Below are 22,947 nucleotides of genomic sequence, written 5' to 3' on the forward strand. Positions count from 1 at the left end.
TAATTATTAATATTAATAGAATAATTAAGTTATAACTAATGTAATGTATAATATATAATTACTATTATATATAATATACCATTACTATAACAATTAATCTATAATAATTAATAATTAATATGGCAAACACAACACATTAAATATATATACCACCTATTTCTGCAAGTAAGTACTGTACAAATTCTGAATGGAAAGAAGCTGAATGCATTATGATGGAAATTGTATGATGCAAACATTCTTAGCTACATGCATCTTCAAAAAACACCCATTTCCACATTGTGTGTGTTTATCTGTCCTCTACACCAGCATGCAATTAATAACTTCCACTTTCAAATTTCTGCCGAGAAAACTTAGAAATAAGAAGGTAAAACATGCATCAAGGTTTTTCAATATTATGATATCACATATTACATCTTCAGAATCTAGATATCAGTAGAATTTAACTGTCTTGTTCGCCTTTCTTTTTTGAATTACTAAAGACAACTAGGCTTGTTAAAAATACCCCAACAACTCAAAAATCTTTTACATGAAGCAATCCCCTTTCACATGAGCTAGAAAAACCTCGATGACTTGAATGTCACACCAGGCAACTAGTTACTAGGAGGCATGATGATAACAATCACAGGAATCAAAATGCAAATGGTTAAGAACTAACATATTGATAATATGAAAACTCATTTTTACTTAAGATAACTCAATCTGATGGAGAAAAATCAGTAACTTTTAATTCCTCCTGAAAACAGACTTCCATATAACAATATGAGAGCTGCCACTGCATGATTCCATAAGGAAATGTTGAAGAACTAATCAGGGCCATAAGAGTTTTCTTTTTTGCACTAACAACTGGCATACATATAATTTTCTAGAACTACTTTTTCATCTGTGTGTCTTTAAAAGACCTGGCTACTGCTTTACGCACAGACCTTCCCACTGTAGTTTGACATCTCAACTTGCATTTCTTACTCTGCAGATATTTCATACAAATACATGAATATGAGCTCTCAAATATAAAAGTAGAAAAGTGGAAGGATGGATTTTTGTCTTGTTTTGTTTTGTTTTTTGTAAATAGAATATAACAAGTACACATATTTAGTAAAAAGGATTAATCTTTGGATTACTATTCAATTTTCAGATGAATGAAAGCTATGCTGCATCATAAATTGAGTTGTACTCCTAGACAAGGTTTTTTTAGTAGAACTGCATTACTCTTACCTTTTGAATGTACTATTTTCAAAAATTGAAAGTGGCTACCTTTTAGACAGAGCTTATCTGGAAACTGAACTTCCAGCCCAACTGATATTGTGCCTTGACTTGAAACTAAGCCAAGTAAAAAAAGCAAAATTGTGCTTCTCACATAAACTAACTTTGCACATGTTTTTAAAATAAACCCCATTAAAAAATTCTACTGTAAAGTATTACATAGAATACAAATAGATAGTACTAAAGGTCAAAACCAGAACAGAAAGTTAAACACTTCATTTTCACTTTTTCAGTACAGACAGAGTCACCATACTTTTGTGAAATACAGTGATTCCAAGGAAACAATTTTCTGATGGAAAAATCATTTGACTGATTCATCCCGTTAGCTTTTCTACCGACGTATGAATCTTTCCCTCATTTTAAGTGCTAAATCCCCAAATTTACAATTCAGCATTAGGAACAAATGGGACAAAATATATTCCATGATGAATAATATTCACTACAGAGATTTGCAAAATCACAGTGGTGTCCAAATTAGATAGCAGTAATTTTCTTTGTACATAAAGACTCAATATGTTTATATTTAATTAAATATCAATTGTGTTTCTTGATGTGAAATATTAACACAGAGAACTTGAATCACAAAAACTGGTAGTTTCACTACACAGTAAACATTTTCCCAACTCACCAAAGTATATGACTTCTTTGTTTTGTAAATATGTTTACAAGTATATCCAAGTCATACTAAATAGAAATGATTGTAGTATTTGATACTGGGATTGTCCTTTCTTGCATCTGGATTTATGCTTCATAATGATTATCTACTAGACACAGAAATAGTCTTTCTGTAACTCAAAATTTTACTGGAGGCATTTAGAAGAACCTTGCTTTAAAATATAATGATTTTTCATCTTTATTCTCCCCCCTTCAAAAGGTTTCACTGCTCCTGATGTTTAACGTTATGCAAAGACGTGTTTCTGCCAATGAATATCGCCTTATGGTTATGCTTCTGCAAATAACCTGCTGTGAGCTGATAAAAGGATTAATGCAGCCAAAATTCTTAATCTGTGAAATTACAAATTAAATTCTCATATTAAAAATACCACCCTGAGGTATTTTTTGTGGTTTTAATTCCCCTCTGGTGTTCTGCATACATTGTGCTTGTTAATGACTAGGACAAGACTGTCTCTGTTGGCAGCCTGCTGCAGAGTGATAATGTGTAGGCATTTACTTCACTGATAGAACTGGATTTAACCACTGACTGATAAACTAAGTGGCAAGTGGGTAATAAGTCCATATTAACAGGAAAGTACTACTGCAGAATTCAGAATTCAAAATCCTGGCTAGACTAAATCACACAGTCATAAGGATTGAGATGTCACCACTGCAGAGTGATTTTTGTTTTCCATTTAGTGGAAATACCATAAATGAACTGGCATTCTTGGTGTTTCATTAGTCCAACAAAAAGAATCTCTTTGCATCAGTTTCTGCAAAGGCAGACTTTCAACAGCAGCTGCCTTAATTTACACTGAACATTTAAATTTTCTGCTTATTAAGTACCACAGTCAGCAAACTGAGTGGTGGGTCACCATGGCAGAGGAGGAAACTGGTAATCTTTTGCAGAGCCAGAACACTATCTATGACAATAATGTACAGAAATTCTTGGTGCAGAAATTATTTTTGTTTTAATGTTCATATTCTACAAATGTAAGAGTGCTCTCCATAGCAGAGCTGGGAGTAGGATACTTGGACTGTGAAGCCACAGAACAAGCTCAGAATGTGACTACTACAGCTGTTGAGGATGGAAAAGATAAACTTGAAGAAGACAAAAGTTTTTGTACTGACAGTGCTGTAAACATATTCTATTTTGGATGAATATTCAAAACGAGAACTTAGTTTTTAGAAGCAAACTTTTAAATCAGTCATAGTTACACAGTGTAATGGAACATACACTTGTTCCATTGTTGCATCCCTGAACTTTCTGCCTTGAGGTACTGGATTTAGATATTTTGCTAATTGGATGCATGTTTGAAAAGAGAAAAGAACATACAATGCTGTAATGAAAACATGTGTCTCTTCACCATATTGCATTAAAGCAAAATGATGACGGTTATTCCCTTGTGAAACCTTTTTTTAATAACAGAACCTTCTCCAAATAAAAAAATATCATTGATGATACTGTTTTTTCCCTAGAATAAATAGTTGTGTGCTTTTAACACTGAAAAACAACATGCAGACATACAATATAAAGGATTTAAAATTACTAAAAAGATACACACAATGATAGGAACATTTCTGCCAAGTCAGTTGGAATCTATTCTGTTTAATAAAAGAGGTAAAGGGATGTATGTAAATAGTGAAAGCATTCTTAGTTAAGAATATCATCTGCCATCCTCTTCGTATACAGTGTAATTCAGCAAATTAACCGATTGTTTACTTCGTGTTTCCCAGACTTCTGAATGCCGAGTCCTTTCTTAAAGGTTACTGTTATAACACATAGAGATTCTGTGAATCAAACACAGCTGGATTTTTATCCTGTGTGCTGCAGCTAGTTAAGAAGTACTGTATGTTATAAAGTGAAAAGCACTAAATATGTAAATTGCATTTTTCCTTTTGCTTTATGACAATTCAGAGAATTCTATTGGCTCCACACATAATCAAATACAAAGATAGCAGGCTGCAGACTGCACAGCAGAGATAGCAAAAAAAAAAAAAAAAAAAAAAGAAGAAGAATCCATTCTGTCCTGTGTCAAGCTAACTATGTAATTTCAATCTACACAACTGCAGTCACGTATTTTGTGTGTGGCAGTGTGTGTCCATGAAGCTGTCTGTATGTGAGGGTTAGCATACACATCTGTCTGAACTGGAATCTTTGTTTCCAATCGGTTTGGAGGTGTTATACTCACTATCAGTCAGCTCCCATAGCCGTGGGGGCAGGTCACTGAAGTACTCGTGGCTCAGAGCTGCCTGTGCTGACAATCTGTTCTTTGGGAAACACTGGAGCAGTTTGGAGGCTAGATCTTCTGCGTGGTTCACACAGCTCAGCCTGAAACACAAACATGAAGGTTTTTAATGGAAAGCAGTACCATTATTCTGTTTACTAATTCCATCTCCAGTCAGCACAGTTGAAACACCAAGTCTTAATAGCCAGGAGCGCTACCAGGAAAACTAGTCTTCAGGTTAGGGAGTTGATTAATTATTTCTGTATTGACAGCTCAAAATTCATACAAGTATTACAGCTACAGAGCATATAATATACCATATCACATATGCCCTGCCTAGTATGCATCATGAGCAACAGCATCTTGAAAGCAACTGTTTTGATCCTTCCATTTACATTTTATTGAGTGTATTGACAAACTGAAAATTTACAGTGCTGGAAACAAACGCTTATTACCATCTAAACACATGAAATCCAAGCTTACAATAACAGCAACACTCACACAACTTCAAGAAGTATCAAATTTTAAAATCCAGTGATGCTTAACATTCAACACATTCATCATGTTTCACAAGACATTTGTCTTTCAGGAAGTACTGACTTATTACTTTTTAATATATTCATATGGCAGGGAATTGACTCTTCATTAAGTGTTAATGCAATGCAAACATTAAATTTGAGTTATCTTTTCTAAGGTTCCTACAGAAACAGACAAAACTTAGTGCTTCGCTGGGAGCTAAATCATTGGGACTATTACAGGAAAATACAAACTAAAAGTAACAGACTTGGAGATGGTAAAATGGTAATCAGCAAGACCTGGCCTGGGTCTAGTAACCTACAGCTGCTTCCTAAATTTCTAAAGCCGCCAAGCTTTTTGTAACATGCAATCAAAAAAATGCATGCTGAATCTTGTTGACATGATGTTGCTATTATTACTAGGAAACTTCATAAATTCAATCATGCCTTTGCTCAGCAAAGATCCCTCACTGGGCAAATGCCAAAGTCCATAAAAGGTTTTTTCAGTACACTGTTTTCCCAAAACCAGTAGCTAGTAGACTGCAGTCCAAAGTAACTTGGCATTCGAAAAAGATTATGTCAATCAATCAATTATTGATTAAAATCAATAATCCTACAGCATGTTTCATGCAATTATTCCTTTTTTGCAGCTCAAGCTGACTTTCCAGAAAAAAATTCAAGAAGATGGACTAAACAGCATTACTCTTTTATTGGGCTGACATAGCATGATTTATATGAATCAGTACAGGCACAGGTGAAAACTGTCTCTTCTACAAAGAACAGAAAATGCTGGAAACACTAAATAAATAAAAAAGGTTACACAACTTTTTGTCCATGCCCATAGTAAGTGTGAAAAAAAATAATTTTAATTAAAAAAATAAAAATCAAAAGCATATATTCTAAATTATGTACTGGCATATGTATATATATGCTGATATTTGCAATCATTCAAAAAAATATGCCACTGGCTGTCTTTTTAATTTCTAGCTGTATGCTAGGTGGAAATTTGAATTCTGTGCCTATCTGATCTCTTCATGAGAACTGGCAGGATATATGTCCAGGAAGTACCAGGAATGAATTGCTTAGGAGAGCTGACGACTTTAAGACATTGTATGTCATCACTCAATCTTACTGAATTCTCAGGATTAGATTTCAGAATTGCTGTTTCTGGTTAAACAGATGCTGAATTCTCGTGTTTCTGATGGGCACATTTTTTCTGGTTTAATTTTCAGTTTGTGACAAAAGAAAAACACCTTGAATGAAAGACTCATTGCTTAGAAATTACATCATAAATTAGAATAATTCTAGACTATTTAAACTATCAGATTGTTGAAAATGTTCAGTAAACGTTTGTGACAATTAGAGATAATTACAGATAATTTAATTACAGAACATAGCAAAACACCAAGACAAAAGGTTATTATTAACAAAAAAAAAAAAGGAAAAGGAGGGGCAAATAAATATTCAAGGAGAATTGGTATTAATTCTTCTACACATCCAAAATTTCCATGGAATGGTGATTATACTGAGTCTGTGAGGCCTGAGTCCTAATCCCCCCTGCACCAATTAAACATTCTGTCAATTCATTTCACCAATGTAATTTTCCCCCACAGAGGTAGCTGCAAGCTTTTTAGGAACTATTGTAAACCTGCTCTGTCTTGAATGAGAACTACTGTTAATTCACAAAAATGCAGTCACTTAAGTAGTGAAATGTTACACCATTCCTTAGTTTATCCATACATATAGGGGAGATGCTAATTAGGTAAGGCAAAGCAAAGCAAAAGAAAATAACATTCAAACATCAACAAATTCTGATTTGCAGCTGAAATGATGGATGACATCTGCAGTTCCTCAAAGAGAGTGATGCTGACATTTTGACTGCATAAATGGTCACCAGTGTACCTGGCATACTGCTAAGATCTTGTTGCAAGAAATTCAGAAAAATGAATATAAATTGAAAGTGTTTTGAATAGGAACAGTTTAGAAGGCCAGTCACCTTCCCAGTTTAGACATAAAAAAGATACATGCTTACTGAAATCAGTTGAGAAACCGAAGATAAACATCAAATAATCAGCAGATTATACATTAATATAAACCAAACAAAAATATCTAGGGCTGCAAAATAATCACATCAACTAACTAAATAATTATGAATAAATCAGTCATAATTAGAACCAGTTTTACAATTAATAAATAGAAAGAAGGCTAAATTCATTGCACAGTCTGCAAAAATTGTTCAATCTGCTATAATAATTACATCTACCTGCCCTGATCACATTCCAAGTAGTGCTGGGGGTGTGGGGTTGGTGTTAGTTGTTTGTCAGTGCTTTGAAGATCCCAGTTGCTACATTATTGGTATTATGTTTCCAAGCATTTACAGATTTCAAACTCAGAAGGGACCATAACGATCAAGTGTCACCTCTTGTGTAATGCAGGCCAAAGATCATCTGAGTAACTCATGGATCAAATCACCACTTTCCCCCAGCTCAGCTGGATCTTTAAAGTTCTACATTAAAATTCTAATTTTGTTTATGGAGCTTCACACAGCAGTGAAAAAATTCTTCTCCAGAACTCACATCTTCTGCAAGGTCACTTCTGGAAGTCAGTGGGCACTGCAAAAATCACATGTATGTGGGCTCCTAAGGTTGTCAATATTAAAAACTGATGCCTTAGTGGAATGCATGACTAATTTGCTGCTTTGTTTAAAGACAAGCTATTCTTCACTTATGAAAAATGTACTGTATAATTATGTATTAAAATTACATCTGCTACATTGGAATTGTTTGGAAAACCCTATTTAGTGCAGAACCTCAGTGGTCAGAAGATTGGAACAATTGTTTTGTTTCTCTCGTTTGTTTTTGTTTTGGTTTTTTTTTGCCAATATTGTCTTTAAAATATTCTCCTTGAAACATTAACAATTTGATTTAAGTTTGAAACCTGATTCCTCAATAGAGAAAAAGGCTAAATTTTCTGATGGGGTTCAGTAGTTAAATACCTAATACAGAAGTTAACAAAAAGAACTGAAGAAAAAAAGATTTCATTTTTAAATACACCTCTTTCAGTACGAGACAGGATGGAATTTCATACAATATGGCTTTGTGTCTAAAACATAATAGCATGTTTTGTCTCACAGCAGTTGGGCCATATAGGAACTTGGCATGCATGATATGGCAAGTCTCAATATTCACGCTTCACTTACTGTCACACTAATCACTGAGGAATAGTTACTAGCCATGACAGCATACATACTTTCAGAAAATGTGGTGTACAGCAGAATACAGAGAAATCTTTGGCAATGAGCATTAAATAATATGTAGATATTGTTTGAGAAATACTGGGAATATTTTTGCACACCTACTCTGATGACATTGTGAAACACATTGATTTTCAATTTCATCACAAATGCTATATACAGACTTAGCTCAAGAAAAATAAACACCATATGAACCTGTCTCACTTGAAATACATACGAATCAGACTAGACTTGAGCAGTTGTAAATCTCATTGGATTACAAGAATTTGATTTAATTTCAGAAAACAGGCTTAAATGTCTTTCTACTGCAGAGGAAGGTCAGTATTTGGTCAAGCAGAACATGACTAAGATCACTGGAGTTTGGTTTAAGCTCTTAAGAAAAAAAAAAGTTTGGGGCACGTGCAGTGAACTTCTGAACTTGAGGTGATTTGCTTTTAAATGCAATGAAGAAGGCGGCTCAAATTCACATTAATAATTAAGACAAATGAGCATTAAAACAAATGGAGATATTATGCTGTCTATATGCTCCTAGCAGCATGAGGTAAATACTTCCCAAAGCAAAAATAGTTCACTGTGCACATTTTCCATGTGAAGATATGACTCTTGCAGTGTATCACTAATTCATTTCTCAACTGGCATTTATAGCATGGCCTAAAGGAGTGAGGCACCCTTTGGAAATTTCAGCTGTTTCTTTATTCTAAGCAAGCTCCTGCAACCTGAAGTGCTGAAAGACAAAACCACAGTTAACCTGACCAATCACACCGTTTAGCAGAGCTTAAAGTTTAATGGTATGAAGAGAACTAACAAATTGGTGTGAATCGGGCAGGCAACGTGGCAAGCCTCACAGCTCATTTCACAGAGGATGCTCTGGTCCCCTCAGCATTAGGGCTCCTGTACAGTCCCTGCACTACCCCACCTCCCAGCACACCACCACAATGGTTGTATTCCACATTTTCACCCAGGTCTGCTCGAGGACAGCAGCCTTTTCTCCTCATCCCAGGCTTTAGCCTCTCCTGAGTTCTGCACACAGCTGTACAACACCACGAATTGTAGTTAACATGTTCTTTGCAAATGCATTGTCTTCCAACCAGCTGACACAGAAGTGCCCACGTGTGCCTTGATTTGTACCTCTGAATATACACGTGCTCCCAGTAGCAGCAGCTACGTGAAACACGAATCAGAGCAGGGCCTACCCGAGTCATATTTCGTTTTTACCAACTCCAGCAGCTTTTTCTGTTGTTACCACCATGCAGAGAACACCTACTGTCTTCAAAGGCCCGACGTGCCAGCTGCAGCGTGCAGGAGCCGCTTCCCTAACGTGCCTGGCGGGCCTCCATGGAGCTTTTGTAGAGTTTATTTAGCCATCAATAAACCACCACAACAAGTGAACACAAGTTTTGATGCGAGGCTTTTAGCTTTTGATACAGATGAAGGCATAAAGGAGTACCTCAAGATGAGAATCTAACAGAGCAAAGATGTTACCATTTTTTCAGTGTTTTACATGAAGGGTATTGAGGACTAAAACTGATGAACAAAGAGAGACAAAACCATTGAAGGCTCACTGAAGCAGTGTTTTACTTGTTGCTGATCAATCTCAAAACACAGAATTTGCTCTACAGCACAATATAGAGGTGCTTCAAGCCAAACTATAGAATAAATAATACAATCAAACAGAGCCAATGTGACACGTCACTGTTGGGACTGTACCCCACACCTGCATGGGGCTGCCAACAGCAGTCCTGGGTTGTGCACATTCCTTAGAAAAGACATGTCTCCAAACACCTGGTGCCCCTCTTGCTCTTCCCAAATTGAGATGCTGGCAACAGTTTAGATTTAGAAACACTGAGCTCCCTATGGCGCGGAAAAACCAGTCTCCAGGCTACCCAGACCACCACTTTAATTGTACTCTTCTAACCAGCCCCTGAATAGAAGCAAGACTACCACATTAGCACAACATCCTGCTCTTGAAGGAGCTAGGCTGGGATGAAGCCTGGGTATAACATGTGAAACATGGCTATAGTGCTCCCAGTGTCTGTCCTTGCTCTGTGCTCCTGCACAACACTGCATGCCACAGTCTTCACACCATCGTGGTTTCCATGGTGCTGTATGAAATTATCATCTTGGAAATTTAAAAATTAATTTGATCCCCTTTAATTATATTACCATATTACAGCATCAGAAGTCTTATCCACTGAAGTATTGAAAAGGTGGTCAAAATATTTATTATTACAATAAAAGCCATGACAACCAATGATAAGCATTCACTGATACGGAACAGAGATGAAAATAAAGAGTGTCAATGTCAGATTCCTTGGCATTGCTGAGGTCAGAGCCCCATTTGGAAAGCTGAGAAGGTAAGTTCATTCAGTGCATTCCAGGAGGGTAAAGATAACCCTGGCCCATCTGAACTAATTCTCACTTGGCAGTTGCACAGATGCCATGAGCTGGAAAGAAGACAAGATAAATAGCATTTCATGAAGAAAGGTGAATGTAACAAAGGTTCTAACAATATAGAAAACTAGGTTTTCTATTTTAATTAATATAAATTTAGCCCTAGGTACATAGTGGCATATACTTGGTAAATTTTTAAAACAATCTACTGAACCAGTAGGTAAACCAAAATTACAGTTGCAGCTCTTGAACTTCTCAGAACAGAGAATTAAGATGCTTAAACTGCTCATGAATCACGTTAGGCTTTAGAGACTCAGTTTGGTCACCCCTAAGCTAGACAATGAACTGATCCAACCTCTCAAGGCAATTCACTCATGACAATGGCCATTCTGCTCAATTACAACTTGGTCATTTCCATGTGTCATCACCAACTGCAACTCAAGACAAGGCTTAGATATGAGTCTATTTCTCCCTGACTCTTTTGCACTAGATTTGATGTGTTTTAGTGTCTGTTTCAGGTGTATTTCTGTATTTCTTCAACACAACGATGCTTGTGATTTCCAGCTTGGAAGGTCTGCTTCATAGAGGAAGAACATTACCACCATTACAGAACACGCCAATTTTAAAAACTGAATTTGGTTGATGTTGAAAGCCTAAGCTTAAGGAGAACCAGTCAATATACAACAGAACTAAAAGTATCCTAAGTTTTGTGAGAGGTATCCAGCCTAGCTTTTTCTCTGATACCTCAGAATAAATATGCTGAGCTATGCTGAGCAATGAAAACCTGGGTTTCCAAAGAAACCCAGCACCAACTACTGAGAGCTTTGGGCAGGAAGACTGCTTATACTGTTCATTGACAATATTGCAGGTATTTTTCCTACTTGTTTCTTCCAGCTCTGACGCAGAGTAAGGTTTACATTTGATGCTCAGCATCTTTTTGCCAAAATAATATATGCTGGAGCATCAAATGAATCAAGAAGTATGGAGTCTACATGGTAGACACTAAAGTGAAGAAAGGTTTATTTAAACAGCAAACATTCAATGTATGTGCAGTGATAATATACCCTAAGCTAGTGAGAATGTGGTGTTCTGTGATATGATCACATAACTTCCTTAATTCCTAGGAATTCTGAGATTGTGATAGTCTAAGCAGCATGACTGCTGGGTACAGTGTTTTGCTACTGTTTAAAATCAGAACTAAGTAATGAAACTAAAAGAAGACTACCTTAAGTAATTCACATTATTTCACTCAGTTTTCATCAGTTTCTCTTAGACACAGGTATTTCCCAGAAAAAGTATTTTCTAAGAAATTTTAATTAGAACATGCCTTACTATGTTGTCTCAGAAACAATTTAGCAATTACTTCTTTTTGATTTTATGTGCCACCACCAATCAACTATTTTAATTCTTTCAGCATCCCAATTAGCCCAGTATTAAAGATACCAATTATGGAAGACACAGTACATTACTTACACCATGACAGACCACTACTGAATATGCCAGGTTTATAGTTTACTGGAAGATCTTTGTTTGCTCTAAGTGCAATTAATGAAGAAAAACAACACAGTGGTGACATCTAGTCAGAAGCTTTTGATTATTCTGAAATTCTTTAAAGGGTGTGAATCTTCTGATCAGGGTGAATGTTTTTTAAAGGCTGTCTATGTGCACCTCAGCAAGTTGAACAGAATAACCCTGGAAAATAAACAGAGCTTAAAATAATTACTAACACCCCAATCATTTTATGAGCTATTATTTCACCAGAAAATGGAGAAAATATAACTTTAATCCTGAGCAAAACTCTTCAAGGTTTATGTTCTCTATAAACCTTTCACTGAGAACTGAAAATATAAGTTAGTAATGCAATAAATGCCCTAACAAATATATCAGATTTTTCACTTAATGCTTTTTGCAGGCTTAAACCAAACTGAGTGAAAGAAAATCACCTTTTACAGTCTGACTCTTAAAGGAAGAATGCCTTTCTGTTATGCTTTTTAAAATAAGGCATGGTGAATTTATATCAACTTCAGTGAATCTTGGGGCATGATAAAAGGAAGAAAATATAGCAGTGGAGTTTACATTCCATAGTATTCTTTCTTCACATATTTATTTCCTCACTGGCTGGACATAAGCAAAAAAAAAAAAAAAAAAACAAACAAAAAAAACCAGGAGGGAATAACCCCACCCTCAACACAGAAATAGCTGAAATAAACCTTTGGCATACAATGCTGTCAAAGCCCTGTGCTTTTCCTCATCTCTCCTCATCTCACCCTTGACAACTTGAATTGCTTCTCTCCAAATAAATCCATGCAAAAGATATTCTGAGAAAAAAATAAAAGAAACAAATTCTGAATTTCAAATTTGTCAAGTGGGTGCACCCATTAGGGAACTAAACAAAGTCCTCCTTATTTTCCCTTATCCGCTGTCTTTCTGGGCCTATTACCTTTAGAAAGCAAGCAAAACAAAGACAGAACTAAGTGCTAGTAAATAAACATTAATACTGCTCTATGAATCTCTATCCTCTTGTCTGATATTTTACCATCTTGGGTTTAAGAAGTTTTAATTTCATTCTAATGTAAATAAGAACTGGTTTGTTTGCTCAGTACTTCAACAAGAATTTGCTACAAGGCTGCAGCATGCAGGCAGTGTCCTGGGAAGGGTGACCTTGCTTTAGTCAGGGAAGCCAAAGATCATTTATCAGAGTTAACCTACAATCTGTCTTGCTGGGGCCTCAGATCTGTCAACCTCTTGGAAGCAGCTACTTGCCCTGTCCTCCCACTGCTGCCTAAAACATTGCATGGGGCTGATCTTTTCTACTGCTGTATACCTCTCAGCTAATAAAATATATTTTTGTGGCTATGGAACTAACAGGAGTATTTTGTATTTATTTATACAGCTCATTAAAGGCGGATAGAGATTTGGAGGCAGAGAGAATGCCCCAAGCCTGGAAAGCTCAGGAAGACAGACCCCAGGCATATGCATGTATTTAACTTTATGCAGATGAGTTGCCTGGCTGAACCCAATGAGACTGAGCAATTATGTAAAAGCAGGCATCCTGGTCTTTTTGCAACTATACTCCTAAGCCAAGACACGAGAGGGAAATGATGCAGGACTAGTAAATACTGAGAGGAAGAGACTGAAATGGTTGCAATGAGAGCATATGGGCAGCATATTCAAGCTATGCAGTCAAGAACATTTAATTACGTATTATTATGTCTGTATTCAGACACATCACATAGAACTAGATTTAGACAGTCCAACATCACATAGACCTAGCTGCAGCTCCCTGACCCTCAGGCACTTGGTTCAGGTGACATCAAGAGAGAACACAGGGTAGGACACCCATTCATGCCAGCATTGCGGTGTAGAAAGTGCCATTCCTTCTCCAGATTCACTCTCCTGATTTGTGTGATATCACACCACCTTCTCTTTACATTAATGGAGATAGAAACTTTCTAAAGTGAACTTTAGGTCCTCTTTGAGTAGGGAGAACCAGTCAGACTGAAAATCCAGTGTCTGACACCAAAGGCAGTAATACTTGCTAAGAGACACTTATGCTCGTGTTAATGTATGAACTTGATTTTGAACGTGAACAGGGGGAAAAAAACCTAGGTTTCTTATGCAGGGACCACCATGAAAGGAGAAAACAGTGATCTCTCTAGTATGGAATTTGGAGAAAATGTAACATTATTTTGGATTGGGGTTTTTTGTTTTTTGTTTTTTTTTTTAATGGGAACATTACATATCCACACATACCTGTATTGAAGTGTCTTCCTAAAAAGTTGCTTGAATTTAACATATGAGTTTATGTTTTTTATCTATAAACATCTTTGTGACTTGGAAGTCACAAACTCCATCTATTTTATCTAACAATTACTGAAATACATGGCTCTTAAGTGTGAGGATGTAGTGCTGACACTCAGAAATTGGTTTGCAGTAGGGAAGAACTCAACCCTGAACTATTTTTGCAAATCCTATCCTGTCAAAGTATCATGAAAGAGAGACAGCTAAGCAGGGAGTTACTGCTATTTAGGCATAAATCAGCATAGGTGTTTTAAGAACTAAAATCGAAATTTTTCTCTATAACAGTGACCACTAAAGATCAGATTTCCCAAAGAGCCAGCTACCACTAAAAAGTGACTGCCAGCAGAGCTCGGGTCACTTCTAACAACCCAAAAAAGCAAGTAGATTCTCAAAAGATATCGCACACATGGAATTGTGGAATCCATGGAGCTCTGGTCATGTGTGCTGTCATTGAATTGGATGGGCAGGTAAATAAACATCTGGGTCTCATTTTAGGGTGTTAAATGAACATTAAGCTTTTGTAAAGGCAGATATTTGAGGCTGACAAGTTCTAGCAGATTCCAAACTGAGAACAAGAAGCCTGGAGCTAGGGACCACAAACAACTGATAAATTCACTATCTAAGCATAAGCCCATCTGATTCCTAGAGAGGAAATCAGCAGTCATGAGACTGCCTGACTAGGGGACATGAGAAGGCTTAAATATGAGAACTGGATCACTGACATAAAAATAGGGAATAGCAGCTTTGTGAAGAAAGAGAAGAAGAGGCAAAATTATGGAGAATTTTGAAAAGGATAAGAAGGGGCTCAAAAATGATGGAGTAAAACAGCCAGTGTTGGGATGAGAATTAAACAATACACAAAAAACCAAATTTAATTCACTGGTTGCTTGTTATATGATCTGAAGAAGGATGCTGATCAAGAGAGAACATGAGGAGTCTATTATGATAATCAAGATCAGAGTGACAAAGTTGGTTGGGAAGACAAGAAAGTATCTTGGAAAAGCTGGAAAGAAAAAACGGTAAAATGTATATGTCATTCTGGATGCACAGGATAGGGATATTTCTTATTTTTCTGCTCCTAAGACTTTAGGCCTAAGTGACAAAGAATCCAAGCAGAACAGTGTTAGTAGGGAGTTCACTAGGAATATGTTGGTGTGCTCAGGGCATAGTAGGAATCTCCCAACTGAATCCTTACTGCTGGATTGAGCAGGACTAGGGAAAGAGCCTGACTGCTCAATTGTTGAGTGTCCACAGTGCCCCTGGATTATCTGCCCCGTGTCAGCAGCATGCTCCAAGCTCTCTCCTGGACACAGTCCAGGGAACAACTCACGCCAGGGACCATTCCCAGAACACAGCATATTCTATGCTCCTACAAGCAAGGTATGCCATATATTACAGTAGAAAACACAATTCCTATGGTCTGCAACATTGTCTTCCTTTATTCTGGAAATTTTGATTTAAAAACCTGAGGCTGAACAACCCCAAAATAACAACTGCACCTGCAGCTGAATGGGGACCACAAAAAGCCCACAGGAGATGCATGCCCAAGTGTTACTTAGCACAGCTGTAGCCAAGGTCTGCCACATGGCCTCAGGGCCAGCAGACAGTCCCTGGCTCTGCTTTAGTTTGCAGTACAGATGTGGGCTGTAGCTGACAGAAAAATGATATTCACCAAACACTATCTGTCAACATCTCGGGAAAATTCATGCTCTCACGGCTGCCGAATAAAGCTTGACTCAAGGGCGCTGTAAGGATCAAATATGAAAGAAATAAAAGGAATGTAACAGTATTCTGCAAAAGTTAAAATGCTGAAGGGAGGCAAATAATGATCCAGAGCATGATTTTTTTTTGTCAGGGTGGTGAAATTAATTTGAGGCACACTAGCAGTATTTAATAATAAACAGAACTTTAAAATTGCCATAAAATCTAACCAAAGAAGGCAATGCAGAAGTGATGGTCCATTCTTAACATGCAATGATGTCAGAGTGAAAATCATAACTTAAACCTACTTTTACAAGATTTCTTTACCAGAGACCACAGATATCCAAATATCCGTACCACAGATACCCAAACGGTATCAATCTTTTAAAACTATTCTGTATTCCCAAACAATAGGGACAAAAAAGCAAAGAATACATTTATAAGAATGTGACGGAAGTAAAAATTTTACTTTTTCAATTTAAATTCTCCACAGTAGGATTCTGAGTTTATAAACTGAACATGAAAAATTAGGTCCTTTATTCATTTGTACTTTCAGCCTCCTGTTGCAGCAGTGATCATAAAACAAACACACCTGGCATCTTTATTATTTTATTCACTGAAGGATTTAGCTGGACAAACATCACAAAGATGGTGGCTGTTTTCATTGAATTTATGATCAAATACGCCCCAGCACAAGATCAATTCTGTTACATCAATTATTATGAGATGTGAATAATTTAACAGAAAGTTGTCTATTTATAAATCAGATCCTAAGGAAAGAAATTCAGCTGAGGAAGCAGCCAGTGGATATACACTGTATTACAGAATTCAAAAGGATGCAGGCTTTTTGTGAATCACATTTAGGGATAAACATATTTTGCTAGGTAGTGAGCTGCTAATTCAGGCAAACAATTTCAAAATTTTATTTTAAACTTTAATTAAATTCATCTTTATCACAAGAGAATTTAAATTTACTAATGCTTTTCAAAATTACAGAATGTATTTCCTATGAGGCTTAATAAAAACCAATAAACAAACTATCATCAACACCATATTTCGGGATATTTTCCACAGATTTTCACCAGAGTCTGTTGTTCAGCCTAACACCAGGAGAGTTATAATAATTTTAACACAGAATGTGTGCCTTAGGATATGGGATTGACTCAGTGCCTGAAAGAAAAAGGTCAGTTCCCTTTGGAACCACTTGCCTCTTTGCCCTCCAGCAATGACAGGTGCACCAGCCCTGTGCTGAGGCTGGTTATTCACAGTGTGTTGCTGCAGATACATAATCTCACCTCTCTGATTTAATGCATCAGCAGGGTGAGAGTCTCCCATCTTCCCGTTTTGACATGGGTCACGCAGGCCCTGAACACATATACATGATGACCTGCTTGCAGCCAGCATCTTTCACAAATTCTCAAACAGTAGCCTAAGACTTCCTTAGCTAGCTCATTTAAAGAAATCACTGATTTTAAGTATTAAACTGTTTGGCTAGCAAATAACTCAAAGTTATGAAAAAATCACTGTTTTCACCAGTCTTCTGCAATGACATGTGTTTCTGTGTCACTAATTAAAAAAAAAAAGAAAACCAACATGAAAAAGTAAAATTCTCATTTCTCTGTACTATATGGCAGGCAGGATGTCATAAGTCTTTAGGCAGATACGAGTCAGCACAACCAAAAATGCAGGAAAGGAAATGATGAAGATTTTCTTGAATGAATTTTGAGAGACAATCACAAGAGATGCTCATGATTGGCCATACCTGAATACCTGCGATCTTACCACAGAAAATGTGGTGGTCAAAATTACACTAAAACCCTCACATGAAACCCTCATAAAAGCCAGTATTTGCCTAAGGCAAAGATAGTTTATGATGTTTATATTGCTGCAGAAATCTTAACTGTTGTCATAAGTCTTTGGCTGGCAACAGAGATTAACAGCATGAGTTTTGAGATTGACTTAAACCATCTGCAGTGGTGACAATACCCAGGAACATTATTCATATTTTTGTACTTATTGTCTGGCTGCATCATCTCTCAAAATCATCTACGTTTCTGAGACCCTAAGATGAGAATCAAAGGAACTGTTCAGTTAAAGAAAAATTATCTGTAGTACAGAACAAACAGAGGATAATGAGCCATATAAGCCAAGAGCAGTTGTTTAGCACTAAGCACTTTTGAATGCCGACCCAGTTCTCAAGTTGCCTATCATTTTCACTCTCGTTTTGGAAAAAATCTACATGAAAAATGGCTACATGCAAACAATAAGAGAGACAGAAGTAGGGTCTACTTCATTTATATTACTACTTTCACTGTACGTATTTAATTCCTTGGACAAATATTTTTAAAAAATATCTCAGAGACTCAATTTTGTCAACAATGTCATTATCTGGAGAAGAGAGATTTCAGCAGATAAGCCAACAGCACAGAACTCAAACAAGAGGGTAGAATTCAGAATGTGAGGATATAATGATGCCTGGTCCCTCTGATCAAAAAGTATTAGACTTCAAACCAAGAAATGAACACAGACACCATGGCAACATACGAGTAACAGACTACCAAAAACATAATTCTGAGAAATTAATAAAACATTGGCATGTAGAAATGGAAGGAGAAAGAACAACTGGAAACATCTGAAGAGCTGATCAGAAAGCACTCAAAAATGTTAATGAAGAACATACATAGGAAAAAAAGTCATACCTGGAAACACCAAATAAACATGTCTATCTGATATACATCTCAATATCCTAAGGAATTCTTAAGGAATTAGTGAGAATAGCAAACAAATGTAAGGCATCTTTTAAAAGTCTTTCCAGGGATTCTACATAAGAATAGCCAGTTCTCTTTACTCATTTCTCTTCATAGGTTTATTACTGTAAATATGTTACTAACATATCTACATTTTCTAATTTTGCTGTGCATTCTACAGTATGGTACTAGACTTGAAAAAATGCAAATATATGCCCACACTTCCTTGCTGGTTTTCAAATAAGAGAAGCTTAGCAAATATTTGTTGGTCACTGACACACAACATAGAAGGAAAGTACAGACAACAGAAACAAAAGACAATATGGAAGCAAAATTAGATTTCAGAAGAAATAAGACAAAATGGCAATCAAAAGAAGAAGTGACTAATGCAAAAGACACCATATAAATTATTTTTTTTAAAGCAGACTTGATAATTGGTGGAACAAAACAACAAAAGATAACGTTTGATGCAATTTCTATTTAAAAAAACTTGCTCTGTGGACAAAATCCGAGGAGCTGGGATGTGATACACTATCCCAAAGACTAAAAACTGGCTGACAGACCATAAGCAAAGGGTAATGATGAGTGGCAATGTACTGAGTTGAAAGGGAAGTGTCCAGCTGTGTGCCAGAGGGATTAGCGTTAGTCACAGTTTTATTTAACATCTTTATTAATGACCTGGACTAAGGGATACCCTGCATACTGAATCAACTCTTAGATGACACTAAATGCTGAAATCACCACAAAAGACAAAGACATTAGTACAAAGAAACTAACAGTAGTAAGACATGTGGGCAGAAAATCTAAAAACAAGACAGAGCATAGAACATTACAAATAATTATTACCACAGAAGAATAAGCCAGAAGAATATCACAGAAGAATAAATGGATAGGTCCAGAGTTAATGCCAACAAACAAATGCCAGATACTGAATTAAATATTGCAGAAAACAAAGAACATCCACATGCATTGGGGCTGTATTTTCACTGCTGTCACGGATGGGATAAGGTACAGGGCAGTAACAATGTGATTTTAGTAATGAAGCAGCATAGAGTTATTAGTATTCTGAAACAAAAATGACAAAAGCTTTTGTGGTCCAGTTGAGGAGGCTTTTTAGTATTTTTAACTGGGACAAGAGGATGTAACACAATACCTAAAGCTTAGCAACACAAAAGAGGACTTATCAGGATAAATATGGTATCAGTGATTGACTGTCAGGATAAACGTGGTATCAATGAGGTCTGTTAGGAATAATCTTCCCCCTAAGTTTTAAAAGGTATAACATTATGGCACTTTGCGGTCGCTCCAGTCTGGACGAAAGACTGGAATATAAATCAGAAAGGATTTTTCAGCCTGGCTGAAGGATAGATGAAGGGACTACAGGGATGTTTCTCAGCGCTTGTCCCGTAGTTCCGCACGGCGAGCTGACAATCCCCGCAGTGCGGTGGGCTCAGCACCGCGCGGAGCTGCGCGCACAGAAAACAGCGCTAAGCGGGGGCAGGAAAAGACGCTTAAGTACAAACAAGCAGCTTCCACCACCCCGAAATCAATTCACAATTAATTAAAATTAATCTTAGCATTTACATTGTAAGGAATGAATTGATAGAGGCCGCCGAGCAGGGGGATGCGCGGCAGAAGGCGCTGCTGGGCTGCGGGCGCGCCCTGGCGCGGACAGCGCGGCACTGCAGCGCCGGGGGCTGGGGGGCACCGCCTTCCATCGCGGGCCATGTCGCGACAGAGCTCCCCAGGCCCCTCGGGCAACCGCCTGCTCACGGGAAACAGGGGAAAAAAGCCTGGAAAATAACAAATGGCTTTTGTTTCCAGTGCAGAAGTATCACTGCAAACCTTCAGGCGGTAGAGGCAGGTTTACATGCCTGTTTGCAAATACCTCTGAAAAATGTTTCCATCTTGTGTCCAGTTTCCACCCCTGCTCCCCCAGCGTGATCCGTGGCCCCTCCTGGTCCCAGCACCCCAGCGATGTGCTCACAGTGCACACAGAGCACACAGGCAGCCCACCTCTGCTCGGTGCTGCCTGAAACCCTTACTGCTCCTTGGGTTTATCCAGCAGAAAGGTTTCCCAACGACAACACTAAAGCTTTTTGTTTCTATTGTGTTGGAGAGCTTGAGTACCCTCGGTGGTACTACCGACTGTGTTACAATGAGCCGTGCTGGTGAAGGGACAGGAGGTGAAGGGATAAAAGTGACAATTAGAAGAGCGCTTTTTCTTTAATCAAAACCCAACTAAGGCAACGATTTTCTTAAAAACCCATACAACCGAATCCCAAACCAAAAATGCTTCCCAAGTCTCAGCTCTAAGCAATTCCGTAGTCTGTGCCTGCTTGAAATAAAATACAAACTCAAGCTACATGGACTTGTATCTATTCACTCCCTTTGCTTTCTCCAGGAAGTTTTCACTGAATAACAGTCCCAAAATAGGCCAGTCCATCCTGGAATGCAACTTTTAAACACCCTGGCCTCAGAAAGGGAGGTCTCAAGTACAGAGGCCATCTTGTTAAAGGAAGAAATCCTCAGCAGTGGGACTGGTTGTGAGAATAAAGTGTTATTTATATAATAAATACAGCCATGTTGGGAACTTACAAAGTAGTAGTCCTATTTATGCAGAGCAGAATTTGTTTTCAACTGCACCTTTTCTTTCCAACCTAATTTCTCACAATACAACCCATTATGGCAGAAGGATCTGAAAAAGCTTTTTATATCCTACCAAATATACACAAGGATAATTAGTTCTCCTTTGTTATTCTTCTGTAAGGGTTTATTATTGTGGAGAAGCTTTTGCAAATTGAAAGAGGTTGCATTGCATTCTGAAGGCAGAGCTGTTCTTGGTTTTTATTGTGTAGAGATAATTGAACAGAAAAGTTGAGGAAAAAAACCTGAAAATATAATTCATTATGAACTCAATGGGAAGATCAGATTACCACATCTTAGTTCTTTTTAGACCAGTATCTTATAATTACATTCCACAGTATGTTATGTCATAGGTGAAACTTCATACTAGATAGAAGCAAACATCAGTGCAAGATTTGTTTCTTAATTTTATAAGCATTACTACAAAATTTATAGATTCCGTCTTATCTAGTAAATACTCTCCCTATAATCTTTAAGTAGTCTGACAATCAGTAAAGAAATTCAGAGTTAAAGTTTCCAAAGAACTTAATTCACTGTAAGTGAAAGTTGTATTATTTGCCTCAAACGCTTCCCAAAAGTAGTCTCTAATATTAATTAATTCTATTTTAAGAATTTAAGGGGTCTGACTTATATAATGATCCTGCTGGATATCACTTTGTCATTGCTGCTCAATTCCATGCTTTTAAATAATTTCCAGTTAGACCAGGAATTAAAGAGCAATTGACTTGTGCCCAATATTGTTCCATCACCTTTCTCTGCCTTTAAAATCATCTTGTGGAAGTTGATGTTGGTCAAGTGCAATTATTTTACCCTCAAACTACTGTCTGTGACTTTTTGGAAGGTTTGGGGTTGGAGTTTTTTGCCTCTCTTCCTTTGGCCTTACAGAAGTGAAGCTGGCTCTGCCGAAACTGGAAGAGTATTATTTTTCCTCCTATTAACCTCCCCTTACATAAACAGTAATCTAATTAAAATATACATTTTGAGGTAAAAGCCTTTTTGAAGGTTTCTGAATTCATATTCTCACCCTTACATGCCATGACCTCAAAACCTATATATAAACAAGATAAAGGATCAGCCTGTACCTGAAAGATGAAATGGGGATAGTGAAACTTCATTGTGTTTAGAAAATTAAAGCTGTTCTCTTCCAGTCCAAGAGAATGAAGGTCAATGTTATTGCTGTACAGTTTCTGTGGCAGCTTCTACGTGGAGATTTTTCATTTATTTATTTTTTTTTAAATTGCATTTCCTCCCCTATAAAATGCAGTAATGGGACTTTGCAGAGAAAGAGAGAGAAAGAGAGAAAGAGAGAAAGAGAGAAAGAGAGAAAGAAAGAGAGAGAAAGAGAGAAAGAGAGAAAGAGAGAAAGAGAGAGAAAGAGAGAAAGAGAGAAAGAAAGAGAGAAAGAGAGAAAGAGAGAGAGAAAGAGAGAAAGAGAGAAAGAGAGAAAGAGAGAAAGAGAGAGAGAAAGAGAGAAAGAGAGAAAGAGAGAAAGAGAGAAAGAGAGAAAGAGAGAAAGAGAGAAAGAGAGAAAGAGAGAAAGAAAGAGAGAAAGAGAGAAAGAGAGAAAGAGAGAAAGAAAGAGAGAAAGAAAGAAAGAAAGAAAGAAAGAAAGAAAGAAAGAAGAGAGAAAGAAAGAAAGAAAGAAAGAAAGAAAGAAAGAAAGAAAGAAAGAAAGAAAGAAAGAAAGAGAGAAAGAAACAAAGAAAGAAAGAAAGAAAGAGAGAAAGAGAGAAAGAGAGAAAGAGAGAAAG

General features: G+C 37.1%; 1 protein-coding gene across 4 annotated transcripts in view; it reads right to left on the reverse strand.

Annotated features, from left to right (window-relative positions):
• Positions 1-22,947, reverse strand: part of CDK14 (cyclin dependent kinase 14) — a 311,069-nt gene that overhangs the window by 63,538 nt on the left and 224,584 nt on the right. For all 4 annotated transcript variants that reach the window (XM_005518789.3, XM_014248691.2, XM_088059192.1 and 1 more), the window contains one exon: positions 4,107-4,246. In XM_005518789.3, coding sequence (XP_005518846.2) covers positions 4,107-4,246 — 140 coding nt within the window. The remainder of the gene's footprint in view (positions 1-4,106; positions 4,247-22,947) is intronic.

The sequence above is a fragment of the Pseudopodoces humilis genome, chromosome 1, assembly GCF_049639895.1.
Source record: "Pseudopodoces humilis isolate 2021_Gansu_Grassland_sample_001 chromosome 1, ASM4963989v1, whole genome shotgun sequence".
Classification (NCBI taxonomy): domain Eukaryota; kingdom Metazoa; phylum Chordata; class Aves; order Passeriformes; family Paridae; genus Pseudopodoces; species Pseudopodoces humilis.